This window comes from Castor canadensis, chromosome 7 (assembly GCF_047511655.1).
Source record: "Castor canadensis chromosome 7, mCasCan1.hap1v2, whole genome shotgun sequence".
Taxonomy (NCBI): Eukaryota; Metazoa; Chordata; class Mammalia; order Rodentia; family Castoridae; genus Castor; species Castor canadensis.
In genome coordinates this window covers 68606632-68624439 of record NC_133392.1, presented here as the reverse complement: position 1 = coordinate 68624439, position 17808 = coordinate 68606632, and the positions used below count along the sequence as shown (strand labels likewise).

Below are 17808 nucleotides of genomic sequence, written 5' to 3'. Positions count from 1 at the left end.
ACCGTGGGGTGGCTTTGCCCCTTTCTCAGCCTCATTTAACTCCTTTATGCAGAGAGGATGAGGGCAGATCTGTCCAAGTTGGGCCTTCCTGGTCTCACCTAAAATGGGGGTGACGGGGTGGGGGGAGGGGGCAGGGGAGCGCATCTCCTCGGGGCAGGAGGGAGTGTAAAGGGGCCATTGCACCAAGGTCCTGAGAGCAGAGACCCCAGATGAATGTTAAAACTAATGTCATGAGACAAACAGGGCCACCAGGGCCACAAGGCACCGCAGAACCCCAACCATTGTGTTTTCTTACTTGTCCAGTGGACTGACACTTGTGGGAAGGGGTGGAATAGCTCTTGGTAGAAGAGTCAGGCCCCGGTTTTTGTCCCAATTCAGGCTCCTGTGTCCTGGGTGTCCTAGAGCAATGTGTCAGCACCCTCTGCAACTTTGTACCTGTCATACTTTCAGACAGCACCTGAGGTCAGCCCTATGTGTTCCCTACTTCACAAAGGAGGAAACTGAGGCATGGGGGTGTAAGTCAGTAGAGAATCTGGGATGCATGGGAAAGGATCGGGTTTGGAGCTGGAGGTTAGCATGGAACCTGAGGGGGGAGACGGAGGTGAGGAATGACAGGCCATAATGGCTGGGGCAGGGAATTGGGACTGCCCAGTTTCTGCAGGGCCTAACACACATGAGGCTGCTTAGGTCTGGGCTGCAGGTCTGGTGGCAGCTCAGTCTTTACAACTCTCATATCCTCTGTGACCAGGGCAGAGAGTCAGGACCAACTCACACACCCAAGGCTGGCAGGACCCAAGTCCCTGTGTCCCCACCTCTGCACCATTTTGCTCCAGTACCCAGCAAGGCAGGATCTTCGCTGTGTCCTTGCCCCATGCCAGGCCATCCTCAGCTGGTGATGGCCACCCCACCACACTGGGCTCCATCCTGCCAGCATAGCCTTCTTCGTCAGTTGCCCCAGAGCCTCCAATGGCCCAATCAGGAAGGGTCTTTGGAGAACAAGCACGTGGCTATACTCTTCCCTCTCCAGTTGCTCAACCAGTGTTTGTTGAGCACCTGCTGTATACATCAGGGACACTGAAGCCCAAAGAGGAGATGGGACTTGAGCAGGATCACCCAGCCAGCCAGTGTTGAGGGTTCTGGTCCAGCTCTCTCATGCCAGCCCTCAGTATCCTCTCCTGGGACCATGGGTTTCTCACACACAGCTTTTCTTGCTCTCTGGGAGGACATAAATTGGAGAGGAGGGCTGAGGGGTTGTCCCCTGCAGTCTTCCAGCAATCTGGACCCTTTGAAGAGTTGGAGGAGGCGCTGGAGCCCCTCCTCAGGTCCCCTGTGTGGAGAGGGGCTGGTTGGTTTCTCCTGCCTCCCACTGTCTTTGACCTGGGCTGCATCATCCCCCAGAAGCCCATGCTTCCCCACATCTGTTTCCTGTCAGGCTCCAGCTGCAGCTCCCCCCGCCCGGCCCCCCACAGACTCTGCCCCCACAGAAGAAAACATTAATGGCCTGCCCTCCCTGCAAGGGGGGAGGTCCTGCAGATCTGTCCAGCTGCTGGGAGTTTTCCCTCACTGAAGAACATGGTCCTGACAGCTCCCCCAGAGCTGGGCTAGGCTGAGCAGCCAGACTAAGGCCCACAGGGGGACGCGGCACCACAGGTCACTGCCAAGGAGGGGCACAGCTCAGATGAGCCAAGCTGGGGCTGGTGAGGATGCTGCAGGAATGTTTCAGGAATGACTCAGCTGCCTTTCTGTCCCCAGCCAGCCCTTATCCTGCATCATACCACTGATAATGTGTGATGTTTTACTGGCCAACACTTTGAGTCCTCTCTCTGTGCCAGGCACTGTTCTAGTCACTAGGCATCTCTTATGTACTCTTCACAACAACCCTCAAATTAGGTACAAATTAGCTCCATTTAATAGAGGGGAAAATTGAGGCACAGACAGGTTAAAGGACATGCTAAAAGTCACACAGCAATTACTAATTCTTACAGAGCTCTTTCTGGTTATAGAGTATTGTAAGGCAGTCATCTCATTTAAACACATACATGCCCAGGCTACAGGACGGGCAAGCTGAAGTCCTGGAAGAGAAATCTCACCTGACAGCCCTCGGCTGATGTGTGGCAGAGCTGGCATCAACACTTTGCCTACTCCAGTGACTCTGTTGTATGAACACAACACAGGAGATAGCCACAGAGGAGTTCGCTAGAAGTGTCTTCTGGACAAACTAGAGACAGCCCCTCCAGGCTTCCTGGAGGCTCTGTCCTCCTCCCTGGGTCTGCAGGACCCCTATCAGCCCCTGTGGTGAAGACCCAGAGCAGGGTGTGTATAGCAGAGCAATACATAGGAGATGGACCAGTCTTAAAGGAGGGGTGCTGCCCTGGGAACAGAAATCAGGGACCAAGGGCAGGCCAGAGGGAGAATACAAGACCTGGAGTGAGTGCTGGTCATAAGCTGGCCCTGAGCCCCAGGACAGGGCAGCCAAGGGACCAGCTGGTGGGCAGCAGGCAGTATCTTTCCTGCAGCACGGAACTGGAGAGCAGGTATGGCTGCCAGCCACAGGCGTACCACCTCCTCAGTGCAGGACCTGAACAAAAGACTCTTAAATGTCTTGGAGCCTCAGTTTCCTCATTGTAAAATGGATGGTAACATGCCATTCTCAGGGAAGCTGTGCAGCCAGGTGGCCTGACTTATGTGGCAGAACTCAGTCACATGAAGTATAGACCAGGGGAGCCAGGGTAGTAGGCCTGCTCACTCCAGCCTCTCTGGCTCCTGCTGGGAAGCTGGTTCAGGGAGGGCCCCTGGCCAGAGGGCTGTGGGGAGTGGCAGAGGGTGGCTAGAAACCATATTGGGTTTGGTCTACTGAAGGGGACACTTCAGGGCCACATCAGTCAGACCATCCTGTGGGAGCAGAGCAGAGAGCCCATGTGGCCTGTGTCATGGAGACCGTCAGGATGAGAGTTCAGGGACCCAGCTTCCAGCTCACAAGAGCCCTTCTCACAGTGCCAGTGGTGATCTGAGCCAGTGCCACTGCCAACAGAAAGCTCCCAGCCCTGGGGCTTGCAGTCCCACAGGGGAGGAAGGAACACTGCTCTAGGTCTCTAGTGGAAAGTTTGAGAAAGCAGGGGGGTGACCTTTCTAGGCCCTTTTACCTGCCTTCAACTGTGAGTGACTCTATACCATCCTGTGTCCCCGCCCACAAATAGTAAGAACAAGCAGTAGTGACCATGTCTACATGCTGTGCTCTTTCATTATCTCCATTGAGAGGTTGGGGTCATGGGAAAAGTGTGGTCAACATTCCCTTTTACAGAAGAGGAGACGGTGGCTCTGAGGGGTCGCACGGTTCGTTGGCATTTGGAACAAGGTCTGACATGAAGTCAAGCTTTCTCCTCTTCCCTGGCCAGGATAGTCTAGACAGGGAAGCAGCCCTCTGAAATCCCCAGGCCCAGGCCTATAGTTTGGAAGCAATGGGACAGATTTTCTTGCCCCTGGGGACGGGGATGGGTCCCTGGATTAGAATCCTCCCCACGCATCGTCTCCACCTCACCTCTCCAGCTCTTCTAACCCCCAGCTGCTCTGAGTGTCTGTGTGGAGCCAGGACTCGATTGGGCAGAAAATCCAGTGTGCTATTTGTGAGCAATTCAGTTTGGACAGGAGGCAGCATGGACCTCAGTGCCCTTCCCTGACCAGCCTGGGTCATGTCCGTGGCACTCAAGGGTCCTCATCCCACTTCAGCCTGCAGTTCCTGACCCCTGTCCTCAGCATGAGTCCCAGAGCTGGCCCTGACTGGCTTCCTCTGAGTCCCCTCAAGTCAGTGTAGATTCCTTCTACAGGCTGCGGATGGGGCTGAAGGGAAGCGGTGTTTCTAGGGCCAGCCAAGAAACTGCTCAGTAGGTGCTCCCTGCTGGTGGTGATGCTCAGAGCAGCCTCTGTAACGTTTCAGGGGAGACACTCTTCACTGACCTTTCAGAGCAGGAGTGGAGAAAAGGGAGCAACGAAGCTCGGTGCCATCAGAAATGGCTCAAGAGTGTGACTAATTCAGCCTGCTTTGAAAACAGCCCAAAGTCCCTCTGGGTCGTCCTCAAGCCCTGCCCTCTGGGTCGTCCTCAAGCCCTGCAGAGGAGGTGTTGTGAGGGGCCCACTTTACATATTTGGAAGTGGCATGATAGCTCTGGCAATTCGCCTACCTTCTCTGGCCTCAGTTTCCCTATTAGAAAACAGTGAGAAGGCTAGGAGCGTGGTTCAAGTGGTAGAGTGCCTGTCTAGCAAGTGCAAGGCCCTGAGTTCAAACCCCAGTACTACCAAAGAAAGAAAAAAGAAACAGTGAGGTTCCATTCATGTAGTAACTCAACTATCAGATCTGGGTGAGCCAGTCTCTGGGATGTGGGGTGACCCCAAGCCTTAGGCCAGCTTCACAGAGCCAAGGAATCATTCACCCAAGGTTTCAGTGCTGCAGCTGTGTCCAGGCTAATCTTTCCTTGAATCTTGAGGCTTACCAAGCAGGGGCAGAAGTGACAATTGGCCAGGGAATCAGAAGATGTGAGTTGGTCTCCCTTGCCCAGGGACTTGGTTTTCTCATCTGGCAGATGTCTTTGTACCCCTGTCCTGGGCAATTGGGAGCTTCAGGTGGTGGCTGCTTGGAGAGGCCTGGGGGATTAAGCAGTGTGTGTGCCCAGGTTCTAGGTCTAAGACCCCATCCCATGGCTTTGACTCCAGTCCAGGGCCTCAACCCGCACCTCCCAAACACAGAGACCAGAGGCCTGGTTGTGGTGCCTCACTGAGCCATCTGTAACTACAGGTTCTCTCTCTCTCTCTCTCTCTCTCTCTCTCTCTCTCTCTCTCTCTCTCTCTCTCTCATTCTGTGTGTGTGTGTGTGTGTGTATATATGTGTATATATATATATATATATATATCTGTCTCTGTCTCAATCTCCATCTCTTTCTCTGTGTGTAAATACGTATGTCTCTGTTTCTCTTTGTCTCTTCGCATTTGTGTGTCTCTATGTCATGGTCTGGATCCCTTCCTGTGTATCTTGTTGTATTCTTCTATCACTGTGTATCTCCTTCTGTCGCTGTGTACCTGTCACTGTGGACGTGTATAACTAACTCTGCTCTGTGTGCCTCTATATCTCTGTCTCCTTATGTCTTTGTTTCTGTGTATTTCTCTCTGTGTATCTCTCTGTCACTCTCTGTCTCATTGTCTGTGTGTACCTCTGTTTCTGTGTGTCTCTCTCTGTCTCTTTCTCTCTCTGTCTGGATGTGTGCCCTCTGTCTCTCTGGGCCTTTCCGGTCTGTCTCACTCTCCTGTTTTTCTCTGTGTTTCTCCCTCCCTCGGCCCCTTCCTCTATCTCTCTGCAGAGACCTCTGGAGAAGCCCGATGGCTTGGACGTGTCTGACCAGAGCAAGGAGCACCCACAGCACCTGTGTGAAAAGTGCAAGGTCCTTGGCTACTACTGCCGCCGCGTGCAGTGACCACTGCTGCCACAGCACCCCGCCAGCCACTGCTTTCCTGTGCCGCTCTGAGGAGCTGCTTGTCCCCTTGCATAGGGCATCATCACAGGCCTGATGGCCTGGGTAGGGGACTCCAGTCCTTGTCTTGTGTGTGACAAACAGTGTGACGGCATGGCTCCCAGACAGGCCATGGGAGCAGGGTCTCAGGGCTCTTCACAGTGGGCCTGGGGCTCTGTGGAGGGGCAAAGTCCAGCAGAGGTCTGAGCCTGGATCCACACAGCCCTTGGTGTCCCCACAGGCTCTCTTCCTTGGCAGTCCCATTGGGGTGAGCAGCCTTGAATTGGCCACAAGTGCACTAAATGTACTGTGAATCCCAAAGCTTACAGGGGTCGTCTCCCCAAGACCAGCCAACCATCTCCCAACCGGAACCTTCCAGATTGCCCTGCGTAAAAAGCCACTCTCGGAGAGTCCTTATCTTCAGTGCTAAGCCCCTAGTCACAGTGAGCAGATACCTGCACTAGCAGCTGCTGGGGAGGGGGCTTCTGTCCACACCCACATTGAGTGCCAAGCCCTGTCTGTCTCTGACGTCACTGCATTGCACCTGAGAGCTGTAGCACCTCCCATGGGCCCAGGGCAGAGGGTAGCACAGGGAGGCACTGTACACTGGACAGTGGTCCGAGATATGTCCTGGGGACATCGGGCACCACCTCCCTTGACCACCACCAGCCACTGTCCTGTGGGCTTAGGTTCTGTCAGCCCCATTTATCTCCCTTCCCCTTGGCCTCCCACCCTGCTGGAGGCTGCAACCATTGAGGCTGGAGGCCCAGAATAGAAGCCGCTCTGGCATGAAGGATGTAGACTTGGCGTTCTGGGGACACATTGTGTCACCTAGGGCAAGGACTTCTCATTCCCAGCCTCAGTTTCCCTGCCAGTTAAGTGAGAGAGTGACACTGGAGAGCAAAGAAGTCCCTGTCAATTCTGGAGTTTTGGGGGTTGGGGGACTGGGTGGGTTCCTTCCTGGAACAGGGACTTCCACAGTGGTGGAAGACACCTCTCAGGTGCCCCATAATCCACACCACTGCCCCCTTTAGTCAGTTAGGAAGTCAGGCTGAGCAATGCCAAACCCTCTCTGTAGCTCATCATGCCTAGGGGCGAGCCTGAGACAAGCCACAGAACCTCTTGTTTGGAAAAGGGACAGTGACTTCCTAATTCTCCAGGGAGCAGAGAGGCACATCCCATGGTCATGGAGACCACTGTCCTGGCTAGCAAGGAGCACGCCCTCCTCTCCTCAGTGAGAAGCTATTCTTCTCTTGTTTTTTCTTCTCCTGGAGGAGGGAGTGAACCAGTGCCAGGACTGGGTCACTTGATTTTGCCCCAATGCTATGCCTCTGGGGGGAGGGATAGGGAATCAGACCATGAAATGGGCCTGAAATTCAGTGTTTACCATGGCTGGAGGACACCCATCTGGTGCCAGTCGCCTTTTGTTTTCAAATGAAAATGCTTTGTACAGCTGAGGAGTTACAGTTAAGTGTTAGTCAAGGTCCAGGGAACGAGCGAAGAGATGGAGTGTTTCTGTAGCCAGTGCGCTGCAGGGTGGATTTTGGTGGGGGGGCGGGGCATACCCTCTGAGCACTTACAAAATGCATATTTGTAGCAGCCCAGTCTTCTTGCTGCCTCTCTGCCACCTACCAACATGCACAGTCTGCTGGCAGCAAACTGAGCAACTGGCCACCTCTGAGGACTGCCACTGAGGGCTCCCCGGCCCAGCACCTGCACTGGGATGAGCTGGGTGGCCCTGCCCGATGTGTCTGTCCCTCAGAAGGAGCTGTTGCTGTCAGTCATCTTCCTGGGCCTCTAAAGAGAACATGTATGGGGTGGGTAGTATGCTGTCTCAGCTGAGGATAAGCTGGACATGGGGACCCTTAGCCCAAGGATGCCTGAATTCTGCCAACCTGGCTGTAAAGGTTGGGGGAAGCCTACACCCTAAAAAGAACCCAGGCTTCATACTGCAGGAGGCCAAGGCCAGCAGGAGGTGGGATATCACCCTAAAGTGACCTTTTTGGTGGTTGGTCCAGTTGGCAGTCGTTGTCCTGCCATCTGTGCAGGGCTGGAGCCTCCTGCCTGGGCAGCCTTTCCATGTTCTCCCCTTGCACTGTCCAGGCTGAATTTGGAAATTCTGCATGGTCAGCAAAAGACACCATTGCCCAGGCCAGGTGCTGTGAGAATTAAGTGCTCAGAGGGACTTGGAGCCCAGGGGATAAGAAAGAATGCAGTTTTAGTATGTTCAGAAGGGACGGTTGTATGTAGTCAGTAGATATAGTGATCCAGTTGATTTAGAGATCCAGTTGAGAGAAAACGGTGTTTACCCCGCTAGAAGTATTCAATAGCTCTACTTGTGAATTTGTATTTATTTTGAGTTATACTTGACACAGAATTTCTTTTTTAAAAAACAAAAATATTATGTGTGTATTTTGAAAGCAAATTTCATAGATGTTAAAATTTCTGCATGGTTACCAGTTTTTCTCACAACACTGAATTTGGTTAGCTTCTCCCGAAAAATCTTCACAGTGATTTTTGTCTGTATATATTTGAGGGCCTTTAAAAAAAAAAAAGAAGAAAAGAAAGAAAGAAAAAGAAAAATATGATTGCTTGATATTTTTGAGATTAAAGAACAAACAAAAAGACATTTTCAAAACTTCAGTGCATTTAAGAAGACAATAGAATGTCAAATACAAATTTCTGGAAGTGTTTTGCAAGCCTTTGGTTGAAGTTCAAGAAAACATTTATGGTGTTTTCTCTTTTTCCTGTTATTTTTTTTCTTTAATTATGCTTTGATCTGTAAAAAGTATGCAACTGAACTACATTAAGAAGGAAATATTGTCTACGTAGAATATTATATGAAGTTGGTACATAATTCTGATAAGAAAAAAATCTTTGCAATCCTTTTAAGCCATGTCGTTGTTATTCTATATTATTTTCCTTGGGTGAAAATATCAGTATTAAGTAGCCAGCATATTATTCAAGTGTTTAGACATGAATATGCTCTCGTCCTGTATTTATACATATGTGTATTTTGGAAAGTATTACCTTTTTAAGGGGAGCTATTAATAGATACATAGCAAAAAAGGGAAAGGTGACCTCATTGTGCCTCTTCCACGGAGGATAACACAGCATTGTAATCTATTTTCTCGCACCTTCAAGTTATTTTGTTATTACAGTTTTATTAATTTCGTGGGGGTGCAGGGAATGGACAAGGGGAAGAGGAAGCATTTGAGGAACCAGCCTGCCAGGAAGAATCATGGAGGGATGAGGAAGTCAGAAGCAGGCCTCCCTGTGGCTCCTCTTCCCAGCTTTTTCATCTGAGCCACACCAATGGGCCCCATGCTCTTTGAACTTGGATCTGTCCACTTGCCCTCCAGCATCTAATAGACTTGAATCTACTCTAATCAAATATTTAATCAAACCTCACTACATTGGAGCTCAGAGCAACTAACCCTGAAGTGAAGGGTGTTCCAACCATCAGTGAAGTGGCAGAGTGTCCCTGCCGTGCCCACACCAGGCTGGTGGCAGCGGGGATCATTGCTTTCCTGGCCGACCTCATGGCTTAACCTCCTCCACCCCCATGCAGTGATCCTATCCATGTCTGTATCTGTTCATGTGTGTGTCCAGCTAAAAGACAAACAGAACCCGTGGGCCCCACTCGCAGGGTGTGTGGAGAAGGCTCCTGACTCTGCAGAGGGCCGCCCCCGGGATGGCATTCCGTTGTGTGCCTTATTCCTGGAGACTGTATATGGCCTGCCTATGGAAATATAGCCTTTTCATGCTGTATTAAAAGGATTTTGGGAAGTGAAAGAGGCTCATGGGTTTGTTTACACAGAGTATTATGACATTTTCATAGGCGTGGGACAGCACTGGAGTAGAAGGCACTTGAGCTGCCCTCCGTTCTTCAGAGTTTCTCGTCTTGTCCTTTTCCCTACCTCCAAGCCACCAGTCTGCCTCCTCCCAGCCCCTCTGCCTCCAAGTGGACACTCTCTCCAGGGTGAGGGCATTCCCCAAGTTGGGCCCTAGACTGGGCGAGATTGTCAGCAGATTAGGTCACACGTAAACTTGGCGACAGAACTCCCGGGGATCCATATATAGGAGTGAATCTGACTTGGGAGGCAGCCAGGGGCCCTGCTGCGGCTGCTTTCACTTGGTCCTGTTGGCTGAGATTGAAATATGGGTTCCTGACGCTGGGTATCACACAGTGAACAAATGGAAGTGTACCTGGGGGAGAGGGAGCAGAAGCTGCTGTCCTTAGCAAGACCAGTCTGGGTGGGACTGTCACAAGTTGGGGCCTTTGCAGAGGGCCATGGAAGATGAGCCATAGTGAAGCAAGACTGTCAGAAACCACCTGCCTGCAAAGCCTTTGGGCTTAGGATCAGTCCAGAGAAAACAAGACTCCTTGAGGTCAGGACCCAGGGATGTGGACGGGGTTGGGGAGGGAGGGGAAGGAAGGCAGGACACAGACCCCTGACTCCAGAAGCAGGATCCCCTTGTCTGATAGTACAGAATGAAGTCACCCAGCCTTTTCTTGATTAGTTGCATACAGAGAAATCACATCTGGGTGTCTGTCCTTGGGGTGTGGGAATGACAGTCAGGCTGGAGTAAGCCAGAATGCAGATGGTATCCACCAAGCAAGTAAGCAGAGAAGGGACTCCACATCAGAGTGGGGGGAGAAGAATGATCCCCCTGAGTGCCAACTCCTAGCAGGTACCCTGATGGTGCTAGACTCCTCCAGCAGCCCTGGGAGGGGTGTGGAACCCAGGAAACTGCCATGTCTGCATGAATTTTGTGACCTTTGCATGCCCACCTGCTAGGCCAGCCCTGCCTCCCTAAGCCATGGGATGTTGGCAGTCCCCCTCACCTCCATTGAGGATAGTGTACAGAGCAAACAGCCCAGTGAATTCAACACCCCTTGGGCTCTTTTCTCACTGAGTAGGCATTGACTGACATTCACTGTGAGCCCAGCCTGAGGCTTCAAGGTTGTTTTTCCATGTTCTGCCCTGGCCTTTGAGTGTGTGTTGTTTTCTGTGGAAAGAAAACAAACCTAAGGCAAACACAGCCTGCATTTCGACATCTTCTGCAGCCCTGGAAACCAGTAATTCCCCAGGACAGGAAGGATTTCCGGTAGACTTAATGCTTATGTCCAGAGGCCGCAGTTGCTGAGGGGCCCAGGAGAGAAGGGTGTTTATCAAAGAAAGGCATCGGGCCGAGAGACGAGTCTGGGTTTGGGCAGAAGCTGAGGCCCCCAAGAGGAAGGGCTCTCCTGAGGTCACCCAGTAGGCATGTGGTAGGTCCAGGATTTGAACCTCAAGCTCTCACCAGTGCCATTTAGAGGCAGAGCTGGAATTAAGCCCCAGGTTGCTGCCTCAGCCCAGAAATGCAAAGGTGGGGCCAGGAGTTAGGACTCCAAGGGATGCAGAGGACTCAGGAAGCAAGATGACCAGGCAGGGGCAGGGATATGGGGAAAGGAGACCAGGCCTGGACCTAGGCCTAGAGAGACAGGTATGAAGGTTCAACTGTGGCAGCACCAGGACCCACTGGGAGCTCTGGGTCCCCAGGTATGACTCAGTCTCCCAATGTGTGACATGAAGGTCAGTTAGAATGCCCTGAGGGCTGCAGTAGACACCCCAGCTATCTCTGTCCATAGTGCAGAGATGGATTCTCCCTGCCTCCTGCCCCCTGTGGTATGGGAGTTCCTCACACCAGGCCCAGGCAGTTATCCAGGCTTTCTGGTCTCATGCATCTTCCTAACAGTCACGGCAGGAGCCAGGGTGAGGACAATATGCCAACAGACAGGTGGAGAAACTGAGGCTGGGGGGCCCTGATGCCCAACACGGGCAACAGGTCCTCTGTAGCATAGCCAAACCCCAGTCTGTGTGCTCTGATCCTGGTAAGGGCAGTCTTCAGCACACTCCTAAATCTGTCAGTGTTTCATCTAGGCTGGGCCTGAGCCCTGGGGCGAGATGGGCTAGCCAGTAGCTGAACCATCAGGCCCCACCTGCCCTCAGATGCCCTGACCCCATCCTTTCACGCCTTGAAGTGCCAGAGCCAGGCTCCAAACACTTGCTGCCCTTCAAGCAGCCGCTGGCCAGTGCACCTGAGCCTGTGTCCCTCCCACAGAGTCTGGGACAGGGAGTGAGGCAGGAAGGGCTGAGATGAAGGGGGGTGACTGCTGGGGGTTGGCTTGGCTCTCCAGGGTCAGGCATTCTGGCTGTTCCCTCAGAGCTCTGGCTGAAGCCAGGAACAGCCTGTCTTCAGTGCAATGCTCGGTGTGAAGGCCCCTCTAACACCTCCCCCCCCCCCCCCCCGCCCAGCTATCCGAAGGCTGGCCTCCCAGCAGAGACATAGAGTTCACTGCTCCACCCACTCATCCCCACCCCCACCTCTTCCCACACACACACTAACGCAGTCACACTCACACATACATGCACATGCTATGAGGCTGAAGCAGGCTAAGAGCGCAGTGAAGACTGGCAGGGCTCTGCAGAGGACAGGGTCTACCCTTCGGTGTCCCCAGGGAAGTGCTCCAGACCCCCCTCAGTCAATACTCACTTTCACTGGTGAGGAAACTCCAGAGAAGAAGGGAAATTAACTTCCTGTAGACCCAGCCATCTCTTTCCCCACAGGCCATGAGTCTCTTACCATAAGCTGAAGACTCCAGGTAGGGATGGAAGCCAAGCCCCATTCCTGAGTCCATCAGAGCAGAAGTCTGTCCTGTCCTCGTATTCCCCACAGTTGAAGCAATTCATGTTTTGTGAGGTGTGATGTAGCATTGGGATCATGTAAAAATGTCCTTGTTTGACAATGAAACTCTGCGGGTGACATAAGACAAAGCTTGGGTTTGTTCTCAAACAATCCAAAATTTGGGGGTGTTGAAAGGAGACTGGTGTCAGCTGAGGGGTTGGGAACTGGGGCTGGCGGCACTCTACACTCCACTTCTGACTCTGTCCCTGCACCTGGGCAGGAGATGAGCTCCAGGCAAGGAGGGTCCAAGGCAGCAGTGGGGGTGGGGATGGGGCAAAGTAGCCACTGTGCTGCGATATGCACGCATCATCATTTCCCATCCTTGCAGTGACCCATGAGAGGGGACCATGATGAATCACATTTTACAGAAGGGGAAGCTGAGGTTCAGAGAGGTTGAGCAACTTGTCCAAGATCTTGGAGCTGGAAAGGAGCAGAGCCCCTCCCAGGGGACAGCAGGTGTCAAGTCTGAGCCCTGCCTCCTGCAGCTTCCTGTGGCTGAGCAGCCCTCCCAGACAGCTACCTTCCCAGTCCATCATGCTCTGCCTTGGCCTCTCATTCCTGCTCAGTCTGCTTGCCAACTTTTCTAAGAAATGATTCAGTGTAGGCCAGTGGTTATTGGAGGCCTGTGAGCAGCCATAACCTAGGCCTAGCCCTGCAAGGAACCCTCAACTCTCCTTCCATGTCTATCCTTGAAAAGTTCCCAGGGGTCCTTTGGGCCTGGAGGCAGCTCTGGCCCCTGTCCCAACAGTGTCCAGAGTGTGTGAGCCTGACCAGCACCCATGTCTTCTCTCCCTGGGCACACTCCTCCTTTCCCTTGTCGCCTGGCCCTAAAGCCTCCTGGAGCCCTGAACTGGGGTCCACTTACAAAAGGGTATTTCCCCCCATCCAAGCCGTTGCAGTTGGTAGCTGAGCTGCTTATCTTCCCCCTCTACCATCTTCTCATCATCCCCCACACCCTTTCTGGACATGAGGTTGGGCTCAGCACCACTGCCCTTCCATACCCAGCTCCTACCTCCTCTCTGACAATTGGGGTCTAAGTCTTGCCTTGTAAGTCCAGGACTGTGCCACCTGCTGTGACCTCTGTCTCTGCTTCCCATCCTCATCCTAGACAAGGACTCTGGGGTCAGATGGACTAGGCCCTTCTGAACCTCAGGTTTCCTCTCTTGTATATGGCAATAATGCCAACCCATCTACCAGAGGGTCACGGTCAAGATTAAACTAGACAAGGTCGCAAAGCACTTGGCACATGGGGCCAACAACTGTGCTGGTCACTGAGGTGGTGATGGTCACCTGGGCACATGCTGCCTCTGAATGGGCCCCAGGATCCCCATTCCTGCCTCCTCGGCTCTCCTCAGCCCTTGAGCCATGTGCTCTGGAGCCTTCATCCTGACAGGCTGCCTCAAGTTCCCCTCCCCAGGCTCACATTCTGTTCAGTTCTTCTGACTGGGCTTCTGCCTCGGTTTCCTTGTTGTGCTGTGACAAAGGACCCTTGCCCAGCATGTTATCTGAGACCCCAGAAGGGGAGGCACCATGGGGGATTTGAATATTTCAAATCCCGTGGCCTACAATCTCTCTCCAAAGTTGCCAGCCCAGAATTCCTCTTCGCTTTCTTCTTGCATCAATCAGCTGTCCCCTGCTTCCCTCTGGTGGCTAAGTCTGAGAACTGCAAGTTCCTGCTGGCTGACAAGCCTGTTCTCAGGGGGTTTTTGTTTCGTTCTTAAATTTTCTCCCAAATCCTAAGTGAGCTCTGATCTCCCTAGGCTCATGCATTTGTGCTTGCATAAAACTGCCAAATGGTAATATTGGGATTTTCTCCCTTAATCACAAAAATAACATGTGCACGACATGAAGAAGAAACAACACAGAAAGAAGGGCAGAAAGGTGTAGACATTCCCAGTAGCCCAACGTCTCCCACAGACCACACTGTCCAGAGTTCGGCCTTTCCCTTCCGTACTCTTTTTGCTTATAGAAATGTGTGCATGCTAATGGGTTGTTCTCGACATGCTCTTCTGTAACCTGCCTTGTCTTCATTGTCATCATCTGTCCATGGCACACAGATGTCTCATTTGCCCCATCACGTGTTGTGTTTCTAGATAGTCTATTAATCAATTCCCCATTGAAGCGGTTGAGCAGCTATTTTCCTTCATCTCCTTTCTGTTTGTTGCAGTAAGAAAGTCTGGAATCAGGAGAGCCAGGGTTTGACTGACAGCTCTCAAGTCACTGCCTGATCACAGCCCTCTGCCTCTCCAGGCCTAGTTCCCATCTATCTAACTGGGGTATTGGGCACCAACCAGAGTGCTTCACTTGGACACTGTCCCTGCTTTGTGATTAAATCCTTGTGGGACTGACAGAGCCTACAGTCTGCCATCCACTCAGGTTTTAGGCTGGAGGTGGTAGGGGTCAGATAGCTTACAAACCTCTCTGAAGCCAGGGACACATATACAGCCGTGTGCCATAATAAAGTTTCAGCCACTGACAGATCACATTACAACAGTGGTCTGACAAGATCACATTGCCTTGTGCCTTGTAGCATCTTAGTTTATGTATGTCACTCCATGACGTTCACACAAGTTGGAAATCATCTAGTAACAGACTCTCAGGACATGTCCTGTCATAAAGCAAGGCATTACTGTCTATGCAAATCACACACCAATGCTCCTCCACTTATGATGGAATCGCATGCCGATAATCCCATCACAAGTGGAAAATATCATAAGTCGAAAATGTATTTAACATGTGTAACCTACCAAACATCATGGCTGAGCCATAGGGTACATTGGGGTACTGGCTATTTACCTTCCTGGTTGTGTGGCTCATGGCTACCTCTGCCCTCCTGATTGTGTGCTGTGATTCACTGCCTCTTCCCAGCATTGCAAGAGAGCATATGTCTGGCTGGCAGAGTGGCTCAAGTAGTAAGAGCATCTGCCTAGTGAGACCCTGAGTTCAAACTCCAGTGCCACCAGAGAGAGAGAAAGAGAGAGAGAGCGAGAGAGAGCACATGTGTCACATATTGCTAGCCCGGGAAAAGATCAAAATTCAAAATTCTGAGTATGGTTTCTAATGAACATATATTACTTTCATACCATTGTCAAGTCAAAAAAATCATAAGCTAAACCATCACAAATTGGGGACCATCTGTATCTTAAAAGGAACTAGAGTCTGTAATATATAAAGAGTTCTTACAAATCAGCAAAAAATTTAAAAACATACAAAGGCTCTGAATAGACATTTCTTCAAAGAAGGCACACATACAATAAGCACATGAGAAATGGTTCACAAACAAATCACAAGGAGACACCACTTGACACCCACAAAGATGGCTAGAACAAAAAACACAGATGATAGCAAACACTGCTGAGAGTGGTGGAAGAACTGAGAGCCTTGTGCATTGGTGGTAGAAGCATAAATTTAGCTAGTTTGGCAAACAGATTGCCAATTCCTAAAACATTAAAAATAAAATTACCATCTGACCCAGCAATTCTTATATTACATGTAAGGTGGTATAATATTATTTGCAATTAGTCTGTGATAAATTACACAAAATAGAGTCAACCCTAAAGCAACCACTAGAAACATAAGATGAAGAGTTAAATCTAGTAGTTAGCAGTGGAGCTAAAAGCAGAATCATTTGGGGAAAACAATCAATCCAAAAGAAGACAAGGAGAGGGGGCTGACAGAGTGGCTCAAGTGGTAGAGTGCCTGCCTAGTAAGTGTGAGTCCCTGAGTTCAAGCTCCAGCACCACCAAAAAACAGAAAGTCAGTTTGCTAGTAGAGTGGTTCAAGAGGAAAAAGTGCCTGCTTAGCAAATGTGAGGCCTTGAGTTCAAATCCCAGTGCTTCCAAAAAAAAAAAAAAAGAAGAAGAAACAAAAGAAGGCAAGGAAAGAATGAAAAACAGATGGGACAAATAGAAAGCAAGTAGCAAGATGGCCAATTTAAATGTAACTGTATTTGCAATTACATAAAATATAAATGGTCTAAAAATTTAATTGAATGTCAGATTATATAAGAAAGTAATACTCAATGCACAGCCATCAGTCTATGGTCTCCAAGCTCTATGTCCTTTCTTCTTTGTCCTGTTTGTGGCACAATGACTTCTCCCTGGCCACTTGAATTATATGACGCTTTATCAACAGAGGGCACTGGAAGAGCAGTGTGCAGTGTTCAGCACCTCTTTTCCCCTTAGGTATTGCACTTTCCCTGTGCAAGTTACTTGGCTGGTTTTGTCCCTTATTTTCATCTGGCTGTGTAGAATTGGCAGCAAGAATTGTCCCAGGAGAGAACTCACAAAAATGGAGTTAAGAGATTTGCTCGGCTGTGCCCTTGATCTTGAAGGCAGAGCTGCCTGTACTATGTGTCAGTGGGAAATGGTATGCTAGTTATACATGGTATGCAGTGACATCAAAGTTCATCACATTATCACCTGTGATTAAGTGAGAAGAGAAGTATGTGCCCTGGGAGGCCAGGTGGCTGTGACACTTGACATCATGGCAGTAGTGATGACAGTAAAGTCTGTGGTGTGAGGATTCTTTTGAGGATGCTTGCTTGATTGGTTGCTTACCACAAGAAAATGAGACACTATGTCCTTAAATTCTCAGCATCAGTTATGGTTTGAGAACCAGAAATTTCCCAAGATAACTGCAAAAGACTCTTATTTCTTGTAAACACTGGGCCGATATCACTTAACATCAAACAAAAACTTAATTGTGTAGGTTCCTGAACACAGAATCATTTGAATTCACACCTCCTCACGTTTTCTCACTAACGAGAAGGAATGAGATGCTGAAGTTTGGAATGGGGACATCTGGTTGGATCCAAATGAAACCAAAAAACTCGAACCCTCCAGCAAGTCTGTTCTCCCTTGCTAGCAGAATCAGCTTGCCGTTCTGTGTCTAAGAACTGGTTTCTTTGTTTAAAATACTGTGATAAAAATCACCTGAGACAGATTCTTTGAATGGGGACACATAAGACCCACTGTGATCACCCTTAGACCAATAAGCAGGTCAAGTCTCAGGGTTTTCCCGAGGAACAGAAGAAATCCAGAGGAAACAGCATTCATACCCAAAGAATTATGAGACTTTGCTAATACATGTTAGTAAGCAGACTTACTGAGCTACAGTTCACATACCTACAATTCACACATTGAAGTGGCTGCTAGTGTAGTCACAGATATATGCAACCCTGTCAACAGTCAACTTTAGAACATTTTCACCATTTCATAAGGAAAGCTCATGCAGGGCAGGGTATGGTGGCACATACTTGTAATTCCAGCTACTTGAGAGGTGGAGATGGAAAGAATCAAGATTCAAGACTAGGCAGAGGAAAAAAGTTAGCAGGACCCCACCTCAAAAAAAAAAAGCCAGATATGGTGGAATACACCTGTAGCCCCACTATGCAGGAAGCATAAGCAAGTAGGAGGATCATTTTCTGAGGCTGGTCCCATGCAAAAAACAAGACCCTATTTGGAAAATGACTAAAGAAAAAGGGGTTAGGAGGGTGAATCAACCTAGAAAGTACACGGCTCTGACTTCAAACCCCAGTACCTCCAAAAAGAAAAGAAAAGAAACTGTGGGCCAGGCA

General features: G+C 50.4%; 1 protein-coding gene across 1 annotated transcript in view; it reads left to right on the top strand.

The window, feature by feature from the left end:
* Zcchc24 (zinc finger CCHC-type containing 24) overlaps positions 1–9293 on the top strand; it is a 54317-nt gene extending 45024 nt beyond the window's left edge. The window contains exon 4 of the mRNA XM_020165756.2: positions 5349–9293. Coding sequence (XP_020021345.1) covers positions 5349–5462 — 114 coding nt within the window. The 3' untranslated portion in view covers positions 5463–9293. The remainder of the gene's footprint in view (positions 1–5348) is intronic.
* Positions 9294–17808: the final 8515 nt, after the last annotated feature.